The sequence below is a fragment of the Thalassophryne amazonica genome, chromosome 2 (genome assembly GCF_902500255.1).
Source record: "Thalassophryne amazonica chromosome 2, fThaAma1.1, whole genome shotgun sequence".
NCBI classification, from domain to species: domain Eukaryota; kingdom Metazoa; phylum Chordata; class Actinopteri; order Batrachoidiformes; family Batrachoididae; genus Thalassophryne; species Thalassophryne amazonica.
Genome location: NC_047104.1, coordinates 54335878 through 54348906, shown reverse-complemented (window position 1 = coordinate 54348906; position 13029 = coordinate 54335878). Strand labels below are relative to the sequence as shown.

At 39.2% G+C, this 13029-nt stretch overlaps 1 protein-coding gene across 1 annotated transcript in view; it reads right to left on the bottom strand.

Moving 5' to 3' along the window:
• Positions 1–10770, bottom strand: part of fto (FTO alpha-ketoglutarate dependent dioxygenase) — a 395093-nt gene extending 384323 nt beyond the window's left edge. Inside the window, 2 exon segments of the mRNA XM_034186276.1 lie at positions 10509–10565; positions 10568–10770. Of these exon segments, the coding sequence (XP_034042167.1) occupies positions 10509–10565; positions 10568–10630 (120 nt within the window). The 5' untranslated portion in view covers positions 10631–10770.
• Positions 10771–13029: the final 2259 nt, after the last annotated feature.

Below are 13029 nucleotides of genomic sequence, written 5' to 3'. Positions count from 1 at the left end.
TCAGTAGATTCTCACAAATCCAACAAGACCAAGCATTCATGATATGCACACCTTTAAGGCTATGAAAATGGGCTATTAGTAAAAAAAAAGTAGAAAAGGGGGTGTTCACAATAATAGTAGTGTGGCATTCAGTCAGTGAGTTCGTCAATTTTGGGGAACAAACAGGTGTGAATCAGGTTTTCCCTATTTAAGGATGAAGCCAGCACCTGTTGAATATGCTTTTCTCTTGAAAGCCTGAGGAAAATGGGACGTTCAAGACACTGTTCAGAAGAACAGTGTAGTTTGATTAAAAAGTTGATTGGAGAGGGGAAAACATATACGCAGGTGCAAAAAATTATAGGCTGTTCATCTACAATGATCTCCATGCTTTAAAATGGACACAAAAAACAGAGACGTGTGGAAGAAAATGGAAAACAACCATCAAAATGGATAGAAGAATAACCAGAATGGCAAAGGCTCACCCACTGATCAGCTCCAGGATGATCAAAGACAGTCTGGAGTTACCTGTAAGTGCTGTGACAGTTAGAAGATGCCTGTGTGAAGCTAATTTATTTGCAAGAATCCCCCGCAAAGTCCTCTGTTAAATAAAAGATGTGCAGAAGAGGTTACAATTTGCCAAAGAACACATAAACTGGCCTAAAGAGAAATGGAGGAATATTTTGTGGACTGATGAGAGTAAAATTGTTCTTTTTGGGTCCAAGGGCCGCAGACAGTTTGTGAGACGACCCCCAAACTCTGAATTCAAGCCACAGTTCACAGTGAAGACAATGAAGCATGGTGGTGCAAGCATCATGATATGGGCATGTTTCTCCTACTATGGTGTTGGGCCTATATATCGCATACCAGGTATCATGGATCAGTTTGGATATGTCAAAATACTTGAAGAGGTCATGTTGCCTTATGCTGAAGAGGACATGCCCTTGAAATAGGTGTTTCAACAAGACAATGACCCCAAGCACACTAGTAAACGAGCAAAATCTTGGTTCCAAACCAACAAAATTAATGTTTTGGAGTGGCCTGCCCAATCCCCGGACCTAAATCCAATTGAGAACTTGTGGGGTAACATCAAAAAAGCTGTTTCTGAAGCAAAACCAAGAAATGTGAATGAATTGTGGAATGTTGTTAAAGAATCTTGGAGTGGAATAACAGCTGAAAGGTGCCACAAGTTGGTTGACTCCATACCTCACAGATGTGAAGAAATCATGAAAAACTATGGTTATACAACTAAATACTAGTTTAGTGATTCACAGGATTGCTAAAAAAGCAGTTTGAACATAATAGTTTTGAGTGTGTAGTGTCAACAGCAGATGCTACTATTATTGTGAACACCCCCTTTTCTACTTTTTTTACTAACAGACCAATTTCATAGCCTTAAGAGTGTGCATATTATGAATGCTTGGTCTCGTTGGATTTGTGAGAATCTACTGAATCTATTGGTACATTGTTTCCCATGTAACAATAAGAAATATACTCAAAACCTGGATTAATCGTTTTAGTCACATAGCACTACAAATGGCAAGAAATGGCGAGTAAGACGTTTTCCGGAAATGCACCCGCTGACTCACCGAGCGAGACGAATAATTAGCAATAAAATACATCAGCAACCACTAATTATTACGGCATGTGCATGGATAGACTTAAAATCATGAATACTTTGATGTTGTGTTGCTAACGGGACATTACACAATGTGTGACATGTCTTTAAATATATAATATATATACATATACACACACACCCCCAATATCAGCATCAGTACTGGCCAAAATTAGTTTCAAAATATTGCCATCTACTACTATAAGCAACAGGTTTGTCATTGTGTCCCACAGCAGCCTGTACTCAAGGTTCTTGAAATGGAGCAATATCTCCGCCTGGTGGACATATACCATAAATGTAGATACAACAGAATTTCACCAAGAGCTGTCGTATCAAATGTCATCAAAAATACAATATCATGCATCCCAAAACATTTTAGAAATATTTCATATTGAGCAGCTTTTCATTATTTTTAACAGCTGTAGGCAAACATGCAGTACTGTACGTCCTGCCCTACTTGCCTGAAAACAAACATGCAGCATGGTGTACCACCTGTCCATATATTGTCTCAACTGTGGTGATGTATTCTCGACTGGGTAGCCACTAGACACTAATTAGCTGGTACGTGGATTTCCCAACTCAGAATGCCAGTGGAGTAATCATCCCTCACATTGTGCAGCATTACAAACACTCTCACGTTTGCTGGATGACACATACAGATAACCAATGTATTAATTAACTGCATCATTATACAACTACTGATATTACAACACTGCAAAATGTATGGATCTCTTTCCTTGGGTACTCAACAGTCATACAGACATTTTGCAATTACAATTCCTCTTGCTCATCCTCTTATGTATCTAAAGAGAAAGGAAGCTAAGCCATTAGGTCTGTGCAGTGCTGCCTGACTGCCTGAGGGCCAGCTGGAATGAGATCTCTCTCTCTCTCAGCCGCTCATCTGGCCACCATAGCTGCTTTCATAAACAGGAGGAACGACGTCCTACATAGTTTCACTGCTGTCTAACATGATCCAAACACGTGCCACAGTGTACATCAGCCAAGTCAGGAGATAAGAGGAGAAACAGACCGAGAGTGCAGACAGACAGACACACAGAGAGGTGACTAAAGGCCAAATCCAGCTGAGGATATCTTGAGTCCTTTCCATCCTTTTCCTGTGGATCTTCATAAATCATAAGCACACTTATGCAGCATATGAAAGCCTGGTTCAGCCCAGGTCAGCACGAAATACAAGTTATAAATGCACCCCATCTCTGCAAGCATTTTGCAGCAGGTGTAAGTAATTTTACTTCCATTAGTTATGTACCAAAGTACCATTGCATGATTCTATCCCTGCTATGAGTGCTGAAATAATGAATCAGTTTATTTTATTGTCAAAGAAAAAATATATTTTTATACCTATTTATGATATTGTGTACTTATGACAATAAACCATTTGTTTAAATCACATTATAAGTTCATATATTTATTTCTTATTTCTTATTTAAACAAAGTAACAATCCAAACTATAGTCAGTTGATGTCTGACAATGAGCCAAAGTCAGTACATTTCAGATATGATCACTTTAAACTAATACACCATTATTTTAGACCTGGTTAATCCCAGTTCAAAAACAAATGGGGCATAGTTTAAAACCAATTTCAGGGGCTTCAAGTTCCGTTTAAACATTGGTGCATGACTGTTTAATCAATCAATCAATCAATCAATTTTATTTATATAGCGCCAAATCACAACAAACAGTTGCCACAAGGCGCTTTATATTGTAAGACAAGGCCATACAATAATTACGTAAAAACCCCAATGGTCAAAACGACCCCCTGTGAGCAAGCACTTGGCGACAGTGGGAAGGAAAAACTCCCTTTTAACAGGAAGAAACCTCCAGCAGAACCAGGCTCAGGGAGGGGCAGTCTTCTGCTGGGACTGGTTGGGGCTGAGGGAGAAAACCAGGAAAAAGACATGCTGTGGAGGGGAGCAGAGATCAATCACTAATGATTAAATGCAGAGTGGTGCATACAGAGCAAAAAGAGAAAGAAACACTCAGTGCATCATGGGAACCCCCCAGCAGTCTAAGTCTATAGCAGCATAACTAAATGATGGTTCAGGGTCACCTGATCCAGCCCTAACTATAAGCTTTAGCAAAAAGGAAAGTTTTAAGCCTAATCTTAAAAGTAGAGAGGGTGTCTGTCTCCCTGATCCGAATTGGGAGCTGGTTCCACAGGAGAGGAGCCTGAAAGCTGAAGGCTCTGCCTCCCATTCTACTCTTACAAACCCTAGGAACTACAAGTAAGCCTGCAGTCTGAGAGCGAAGCGCTCTATTGGGGTGATATGGTACTATGAGGTCCCTAAGATAAGAAGGGACCTGATTATTCAAAACATTATAAGTAAGAAGAAGAATTTTAAATTCTATTCTAGAATTAACAGGAAGCCAATGAAGAGAGGCCAATATGGGTGAGATATGCTCTCTCCTTCTAGTCCCCGTCAGTACTCTAGCTGCAGCATTTTGAATTAACTGAAGGCTTTTCAGGGAATATTTTAGGACAACCTGATAATAATGAATTACAATAGTCCAGCCTAGAGGAAATAAATGCATGAATTAGTTTTTCAGGTTCACTCTGAGACAAGACCTTTCTAATTTTAGAGATATTGCGTAAATGCAAAAAAACAGTCTTACATATTTGTTTAATATGCGCTTTGAATGACATATCCTGATCAAAAATGACTCCAAGATTTCTCACAGTATTACTAGAGGTCAGGGTAATGCCATCCAGAGTAAGGATCTGGTTAGACACCATGTTTCTAAGATTTGTGGGGCCAAGTACAATAACTTCAGTTTTATCTGAGTTTAAAAGCAGGAAATTAGAGGTCATCCATGTCCTTATGTCTGTAAGACAATCCTGCAGTTTAGCTAATTGGTGTGTGTCCTCTGGCTTCATGGATAGATAAAGCTGGGTATCATCTGCGTAACAATGAAAATTTAAGCAATGCCGTCTAATAATACTGCCTAAGGGAAGCATGTATAAAGTGAATAAAATTGGTCCTAGCACAGAACCTTGTGGAACTCCATAATTAACCTTAGTCTGTGAAGAAGATTCCCCATTTACATGAACAAATTGTAATCTATAAGATAAATATGATTCAAACCACCGCAGCGCAGTGCCTTTAATACCTATGGCATGCTCTAATCTCTGTAATAAAATTTTATGGTCAACAGTATCAAAAGCAGCACTGAGGTCTAACAGAACAAGCACAGAGATGAGTCCACTGTCTGAGGCCATAAGAAGATCATTTGTAACCTTCACTAATGCTGTTTCTGTACTATGATGAATTCTAAAACCTGACTGAAACTCTTCAAATAGACCATTCCTCTGCAGATGATCAGTTAGCTGTTTTACAACTACCCTTTCAAGAATTTTTGAGAGAAAAGGAAGGTTGGAGATTGGCCTATAATTAGCTAAGATAGCTGGGTCAAGTGATGGCTTTTTAAGTAATAGTTTAATTACTGCCACCTTAAAAGCCTGTGGTACATAGCCAACTAATAAAGATAGATTGATCATATTTAAGATCGAAGCATTAAATAATGGTAGGGCTTCCTTGAGCAGCCTGGTAGGAATGGGGTCTAATAGACATGTTGATGGTTTGGATGAAGTAACTAATGAAAATAACTCAGACAGAACAATCTGAGAGAAAGAGTCTAACCAAATACCGGCATCACTGAAAGCAGCCAAAGATAACGATACATCTTTGGGATGGTTATGAGTAATTTTTTCTCTAATAGTTAAAAAATTTTATTAGCAAAGAAAGTCATGAAGTCATCACTAGTTAAAGATAAAGGAATACTCGGCTCAATAGAGCTCTGACTCTTTGTCAGCCTGGCTACAGTGCTGAAAAGAAACCTGGGGTTGTTCTTATTTTCTTCAATTAGTGATGAGTAGTAAGATGTCCTAGCTTTACGGAGGGCTTTTTTTTATAGAGCAACAGACTCTTTTTCCAGGCTAAGTGAAGATCTTCTAAATTAGTGAGACGCCATTTCCTCTCCAACTTACGGGTTATCTGCTTTAAGCTGCGAGTTTGTGAGTTATACCACGGAGTCAGGCACTTCTGATTTAAAGCTCTCTTTTTCAGAGGAGCTACAGCATCCAAAGTTGTCTTCAATGAGGATGTAAAACTATTGACGAGATACTCTATCTCACTTACAGAGTTTAGGTAGCTACTCTGCACTGTGTTGGTATATGGCATTAGAGAACATAAAGAAGGAATCATATCCTTAAACCTAGTTACAGCGCTTTCTGAAAGACTTCTAGTGTAATGAAACTTATTCCCCACTGCTGGGTAGTCCATCAGAGTAAATGTAAATGTTATTAAGAAATGATCAGACAGAAGGGAGTTTTCAGGGAATACTGTTAAGTCTTCAATTTCCATACCATAAGTCAGAATAAGATCTAAGATATGATTAAAGTGGTGGGTGGACTCATTTACATTTTGAGCAAAGCCAATTGAGTCTAATAATAGATTAAATGCAGTGTTGAGGCTGTCATTCTCAGCATCTGTGTGGATGTTAAAATCGCCCACTATAATTATCTTATCTGAGCTAAGCACTAAGTCAGACAAAAGGTCTGAAAATTCACAGAGAAACTCACAGTAACGACCAGGAGGACGATAGATAACAACAAATAAAACTGGTTTTTGGGACTTCCAATTTGGATGGACAAGACTAAGAGTCAAGCTTTCAAATGAATTAAAGCTCTGTCTGGGTTTTTGATTAATTAATAAGCTGGAATGGAAGATTGCTGCTAATCCTCCGCCTCGGCCCGTGCTACGAGCGTTCTGGCAGTTAGTGTGACTCGGGGGTGTTGACTCATTTAAACTAACATATTCATCCTGCTGTAACCAGGTTTCTGTAAGGCAGAATAAATCAATATGTTGATCAATTATTATATCATTTACTAACAGGGACTTAGAAGAGAGAGACCTAATGTTTAATAGACCACATTTAACTGTTTTAGTCTGTGGTGCAGTTGAAGGTGCTATATTATTTTTTTCTTTTTGAATTTTTATGCTTAAATAGATTTTTGCTGGTTATTGGTGGTCTTGGAGCAGGCACCGTCTCTACGGGGATGGGGTAATGAGGGGATGGCAGGGGGAGAGAAGCTGCAGAGAGGTGTGTAAGACTACAACTCTGCTTCCTGGTCCCAACCCTGGATAGTCACGGTTTGGAGGATTTAAGAAAATTGGCCAGATTTCTAGAAATGAGAGCTGCTCCATCCAAAGTGGGATGGATGCCGTCTCTCCTAACAAGACCAGGTTTTCCCCAGAAGCTTTGCCAATTATCTATGAAGCCCACCTCATTTTTTGGACACCACTCAGACAGCCAGCAATTCAAGGAGAACATGCGGCTAAACATGTCACTCCCGGTCCGATTGGGGAGGGGCCCAGAGAAAACTACAGAGTCCGACATTGTTTTTGCAAAGTTACACACCGATTCAATGTTAATTTTAGTGACCTCTGATTGGCGTAACCGGGTGTCATTACTGCCGATGTGAATTACAATCTTACCAAATTTACGCTTAGCCTTAGCCAGCAGTTTCAAATTTCCTTCAATGTCGCCTGCTCTGGCCCCCGGAAGACAATTGACTATGGTTGCTGGTGTCGCTAACTTCACATTTCTCAAAACAGAGTCGCCAATAACCAGAGTTTGTTCCTCGGCGGGTGTGTCGCCGAGTGGGGAAAAACGGTTAGAAATGTGAACGGGTTGGCGGTGTACACGGGGCTTCTGTTTAGGGCTACGCTTCCTCCTCACAGTCACCCAGTCGGCCTGCTTTCCCGGCTGCTCGGGATCTGCTAGAGGGAAACTAACGGCGGCTAAGCTACCTTGGTCCGCACCGACTACAGGGGCCTGGCTAGCTGTAGAATTTTCCACGGTGCGGAGCCGAGTCTCCAATTCGCCCAGCCTGGCCTCCAAAGCTACAAATAAGCTACACTTATTACAAGTACCATTACTGCTAAAGGAGGTCGAGGAATAACTAAACATTTCGCACCCAGAGCAGAAAAGTGCGGGAGAGACAGGAGAAGCCGCCATGCTAAACCGGCTAAGAGCTAGTAGCTGCGCTAAGCTAGCGGATTCCTAAAAACACACAAAGTGAATAATGTGTAAATAATTTAGAGGTGATTCAGCAGAGGGAGTGCTTTAGTTAAGGCACGTGAAGATAACACTGTGAAACAAATCGTTATCTAGGTAACTAGATCAATCTAACTGCGCAGATTAAACAGCTAACAGATACAGCAAAACACCGCTGTGCTCCGGAACAGGAAGTGATACAATACCGCAGTGAGAGCCAACCACCAGTAGAGGCAAGCAAGAGCAAAAGGTTTACAACCTGATTATCTCATTGCTATTCTATTCAGTCAAAGTTTGGTTTATTTATGCATTTTTAAATAAAAAATGTCCTCATAGATCAACACAGTGTATCGGGATCTTACCATATGTTACTGCTGGTTTGGAACTGTTTAAAATGGTTGAAAATAACTTCTCTGGGTTTGACACTTTCTTAAACTCTGTGAAAACCTATTTAAACCAGTCTGTTGTTTTGTACAAAGCCAATTTGTCTCAACTACAAAAATGAGCAAATGTTAATATATTGCAAACAATTATTCAAGGTTTCTTCTTTCTGTATATTACTGTCTCAAATTTGGTGTGACCTTAATGTGCCTCCAAGGCTCAGAAATTTCAGGTTCTAGTTGACACTCTGCAACTGGAGACCAAATCCACAAAACATCAATTAATAGCCAATCTGCTTTACTGCCTGACCTACAACCGCCCCAATAAATGACTGACCAAAAGGGGTCATTTGTTTTGCTGGTTAACTGACTGATTTATTGGCTAATTGTTTCAGAACAACATTCATCAAATATTGCACATCTGTAGTGTTTATGCTGTTTGAGGGTTGACTACATATGCTTAGGGTTGAAGAAACATGTTAAACCTTTAATTGTGACTGAATTGACAATAAGTTAACATAAAATGGAAAAAGAAAAATAGGCCATCTTTTGGAATCCTGATGAGAACTCTGGATAAAATCTTAGAAAATTTCACACAAAACGTTTGCTGGATATTTGCTGGACAGGTCTGCCGTGTCAGTTGTCAATAGCAATAGCTGCAGTGTTTTTAGTTGGTTTGCCAAAATGAGTCAGTGGGGAGACAAATGCATGTGCTCCCTCTTTCATGACGTCTGTTAAGATCTCAAAAAGTGAAGTCCCTATATTTGACATGGAATCCCGTCGGAAAAAAATACTTTACAAGCATTAAAATTTGCAGCAATTTTGCAATACAACACAAAAAGGAACTCTATAGTAACTCAATTTCAACATGAAACAAATTTTATTAATTTTGTGTAAAACTCAATTAGACTACACATTTAAAATGTATTTATCAAGGAAAAACAAACACTGACTGACACCTTACAGAATGTCACTTATGATGAGTTCCTGTTTTTTTGTTGTTGTTTGTTTTCCCCTACGTTAATATCATTACAAACTGATTGTCTTTCCAGCTTTGAACTGTTGGACAGAAAACCTTTTCTGATGGACTTGTTAAAACAATCTATAGGACTAATGGTGAGATGTAGCTCTACCTGTCTTACTTAGGAATCTTTCACAGCAGAAATGACAGCAGTAGGCTGCATGTGTTCCATGCAGTATGCAAACTGGGACAAACGTTTTTACACTCCTGAATAAGACCACCATTCCTGGAAGGGCACAGTGTCAGAACAAGGCTTTAAGCCTGAAGTCTCAGCTGCATGGCCACCTTGCAAATTCCTACCTCTATCAAGGAGATAATTTTCTCACCAGTGTTTTTGCCTATTAGTGGGATAAGTCAAAAAGTATTGAACAGACTTCAATGAAATCTGCTGAGTGGATAGATTATGTGCTGGGGTAAAAGTGATTCATTTTTGGAGGTGATTTGGAATATATTCTGGAACTGAGCTCCAAAAGAATGTTTGGCACATTGCAACATTTAACTCAAAAAGCTGTGAGAGCATGTTGATGAAATTCAGTGAGCAGATGGATAATGTCCTAGAAAACGAGGGATTTTATTTTGAATTTGAGCCGGAACATATTTTCTGGGATATATGCAGCCTTGGCTGAGACATGTGCTCTCCGAGAGACTTCTTTTATCTTAACCATCTAATGGTCAACTCAACTATTTGGTAGAGCATATTGATATGTAATACATCCTACTGAAAAATGTGATGATATTTAAAGGTTAAATTAATAAGAGTTTATTTTAAATTTTGGAAAATAGTACATGAAAAGTTTGAAAATTTGAATACTTCCACTTCTGAGCCACAAAGTTGTGCATGTCCAGAGTCAGTAGTACAACTTCAGCATGATCCAGGTCCAGTTCCAGAATATTCCTGATTCATAAACTGGATTCAACACATGCACTAATTTGTTAACAGCTGCAAACGCCTGTCCTGGCACACTCCCAAATCTGTTATATACACTTATTTCCTTACACATTTTTGCATTAGACAGTAAACTGGTGTCTTCACAACACAATGGCATCTGATAATTTAAGTTTTTATATTGCCTGCTGTTTGTATTTTAATATCACATACATTTATTGTGGCTTCTGCTATTTTATCCCAAAATATAATGCGTGCAACACTTCCTGCTTATGTGGGATGATCAGGATGGGAATTCTGTAGACTACAGCTGTATATTTAGCAGCCAAACACGGTTTTAATGCACTGCACTGTTCCTCACTGTAGCACAATGAGGGGAAAAAATGGAAAACACAATAAAGGAAACAGGCAAGGTGAGGAATGCGTGGACATTCGCAGCTCTCTAGCCTTCAAAATGCAACCAGCAGCATCACATAAGGAGCGTTAGCTATTCAACGAGTGACACGCCTTACAAAAATGCCAGAGCTAAGGGAGAAAAACGCTATCAATACCTTTCTTCTCTTCTCCCCTTCACTGTCACCCGATCTTTTCATGTTCCTGGAGTTGTGTGTTTACACTGCCTCGCTTTTATTAGGGGCGATGTTGGTTGTTGTAGTGTGCGAATAAACGGCATCCGTGCCAAATAATCGAATTTAAAGGGCACACGTTCATGTAGTCACGTGGAACATTTCAGTCCGTCGACATTCGTGACTTTTTCCACAGTAAAACGGTTTGTGGCGTTGACATTCTTGGAGGAGAGTCTAAAATCGCAGCCGTGAAAACTACAGCTCCCACAGTGCATCTGTGCTGGAGCCGGAAACGGATTTTGTGCTTGCTAGTTGTTACACTGCGCAGGAGCAGAACATGGAGAAAAGAGTGACAGTGGAGAAATGAGTACGAACAAGGCTTTTCACGGACGTTATCGAAATCATCCACATTGAAACACGTAGAAAACGTGCATACATATCGTTGAAATGGGAGTAGAAGCAGATGGAAGAATTGATTGATTGATTGATTTCATTATTAAAATGCCATTGTATAAAATACTGTACCATCACAATTAAAGGATAACACAATAAAGCAACTTGCACTTATTTCCGTTGTGTTCCTCAGATAACGTGCCCCACATGGATGCAATACAGACACGGAATGACAGTGTGACTAGTTACAGTAACAAGTTAAAAACAACAACAATAATTTTTTTTTAAGAAAAAGATAAATATTACTGAGTGTTAATACATAGCATGCTAAAACATTAGTGCCAAATAAAAGGAGAAGACTCCTGAGAAGAAAATTCAATGAGTAAGAATTGTTTAGTGTTTTGAACTGGGGTTTGCACTTTGACTTTGAACATGACCTGGTAGTGTATTCCATAATACTATACTGGAATAATAAAGTTAAGATTTACCATTTCACTTTACAAAAGGAGAGATGTGCTACTCACTCGAGCTCCAACTGAATGTTGATGTTGCATATTGGTTGAAAATAAGCTGAAAAACAATTTGGAGCTTTATTATTTACAATGTTATGAACAAGGTTTAATTTTGTTGGTTAACACGCTATTCCACGGCTAACATTCTGACCAGTTCAAATTCGTGAGCTCTGATATGAGTTCTTGATGGTGCATTTAAAAGAAAACTACACCGTAAACTAGTCTTGTATTTCTTGGTTAAACCAGTGTGCCTTGAAGTGCTAACATGGTCAAAGTGACATTGAATCAGCATCTTCTTAGTTGTATTGTCAACATTCCAAGCTTTCCTGTAGAGGAATTATAACTTAGCATTTACCTTGGTAATAACATCTATAGCCATATCCTCACCAGACAGAGACTAGTCAAGAATGGCGCCTAGGTATTTAACATTTGTTTGGCATTTCAAAGTATCACCTGCACATTGCACCTGTATGGTATTTTGTTTCTGTAAATTATTCATAGAACCAAAAAGAATTGTTACTTTTTTCCTACATGAAGGGTAAGCTTGTTGTCGATCAACCATGATGGATCACTGTGTGTGAGGTATTTATTTATTTTTCATATCGGCCCAACTTTTTCTGATTTAGGAATGTATTAACATCCCCTCACTATGAAGTCAACTGAACAAAAATATAAATGAATATAAAAATAATGTAAACTCTAATAATGTGTAATTCTGTGACAGATGACAGGCTGGGGGAGGGGGTTGATCTGTGCTGGGTCTTTGGGTGTGATGGTGGCCCTTTGTTTTGGGTACTGATGTTAAGCCAAGTGGCTGGGTGGCTGACAGACACACAAAGTGTGTAAGGCTACTACAACCCCTGGCAAAAATTATGGAATCACCGGCCTCGGAGGATGTTCATTCAGTTGTTTAATTTTGTAGAAAAAAAGCAGATCACAGACATGACACAAAACTAAAGTCATTTCAAATGGCAACTTTCTGGCTTTAAGAAACTTTATATGAAATCAGGAAAAAAAAATTGTGGCAGTCAGTAACGGTTACTTTTTTAGACCAAGCAGATGGAAAAAAATATGGAATCACTCAATTCTGAGGAATAAATTATGGAATCATGAAAAACAAAAGAACACTCCAACACATCACTAGTATTTTGTTGCACCACCTCTGGCTTTTATAACAGCTTGCAGTCTCTGAGGCATGGACTTAATGAGTGACAAACAGTACTCTTCATCAATCTGGCTCCAACTTTCTCTGATTGCTGTTGCCAGATCAGCTTTGCAGGTTGGAGCCTTGTCATGGTCCATTTTCTTCAACTTCCACCAAAGATTTTCAATTGGATTAAGATCCGGACTATCTGCAGGCCATCCAGTCTTTCATCCAGTCATCCACAGTCCACGATTGCTTTTCCTTAGCCCATTGTAACCTTGTTTTTTTCTGTTTAGGTGTTAATGATGGCTTTCGTTTAGCTTTTCTGTGTGTAAATCCCATTTCCTTTAGGCGGTTTCTTACAGTTCGGTCACAGACATTGACTCCAGTTTCCTCCCATTCGTTCCTCATTTGTTTTGTTGTGCATTTTCGATTTTTGAGACATATTGCTTTAAGT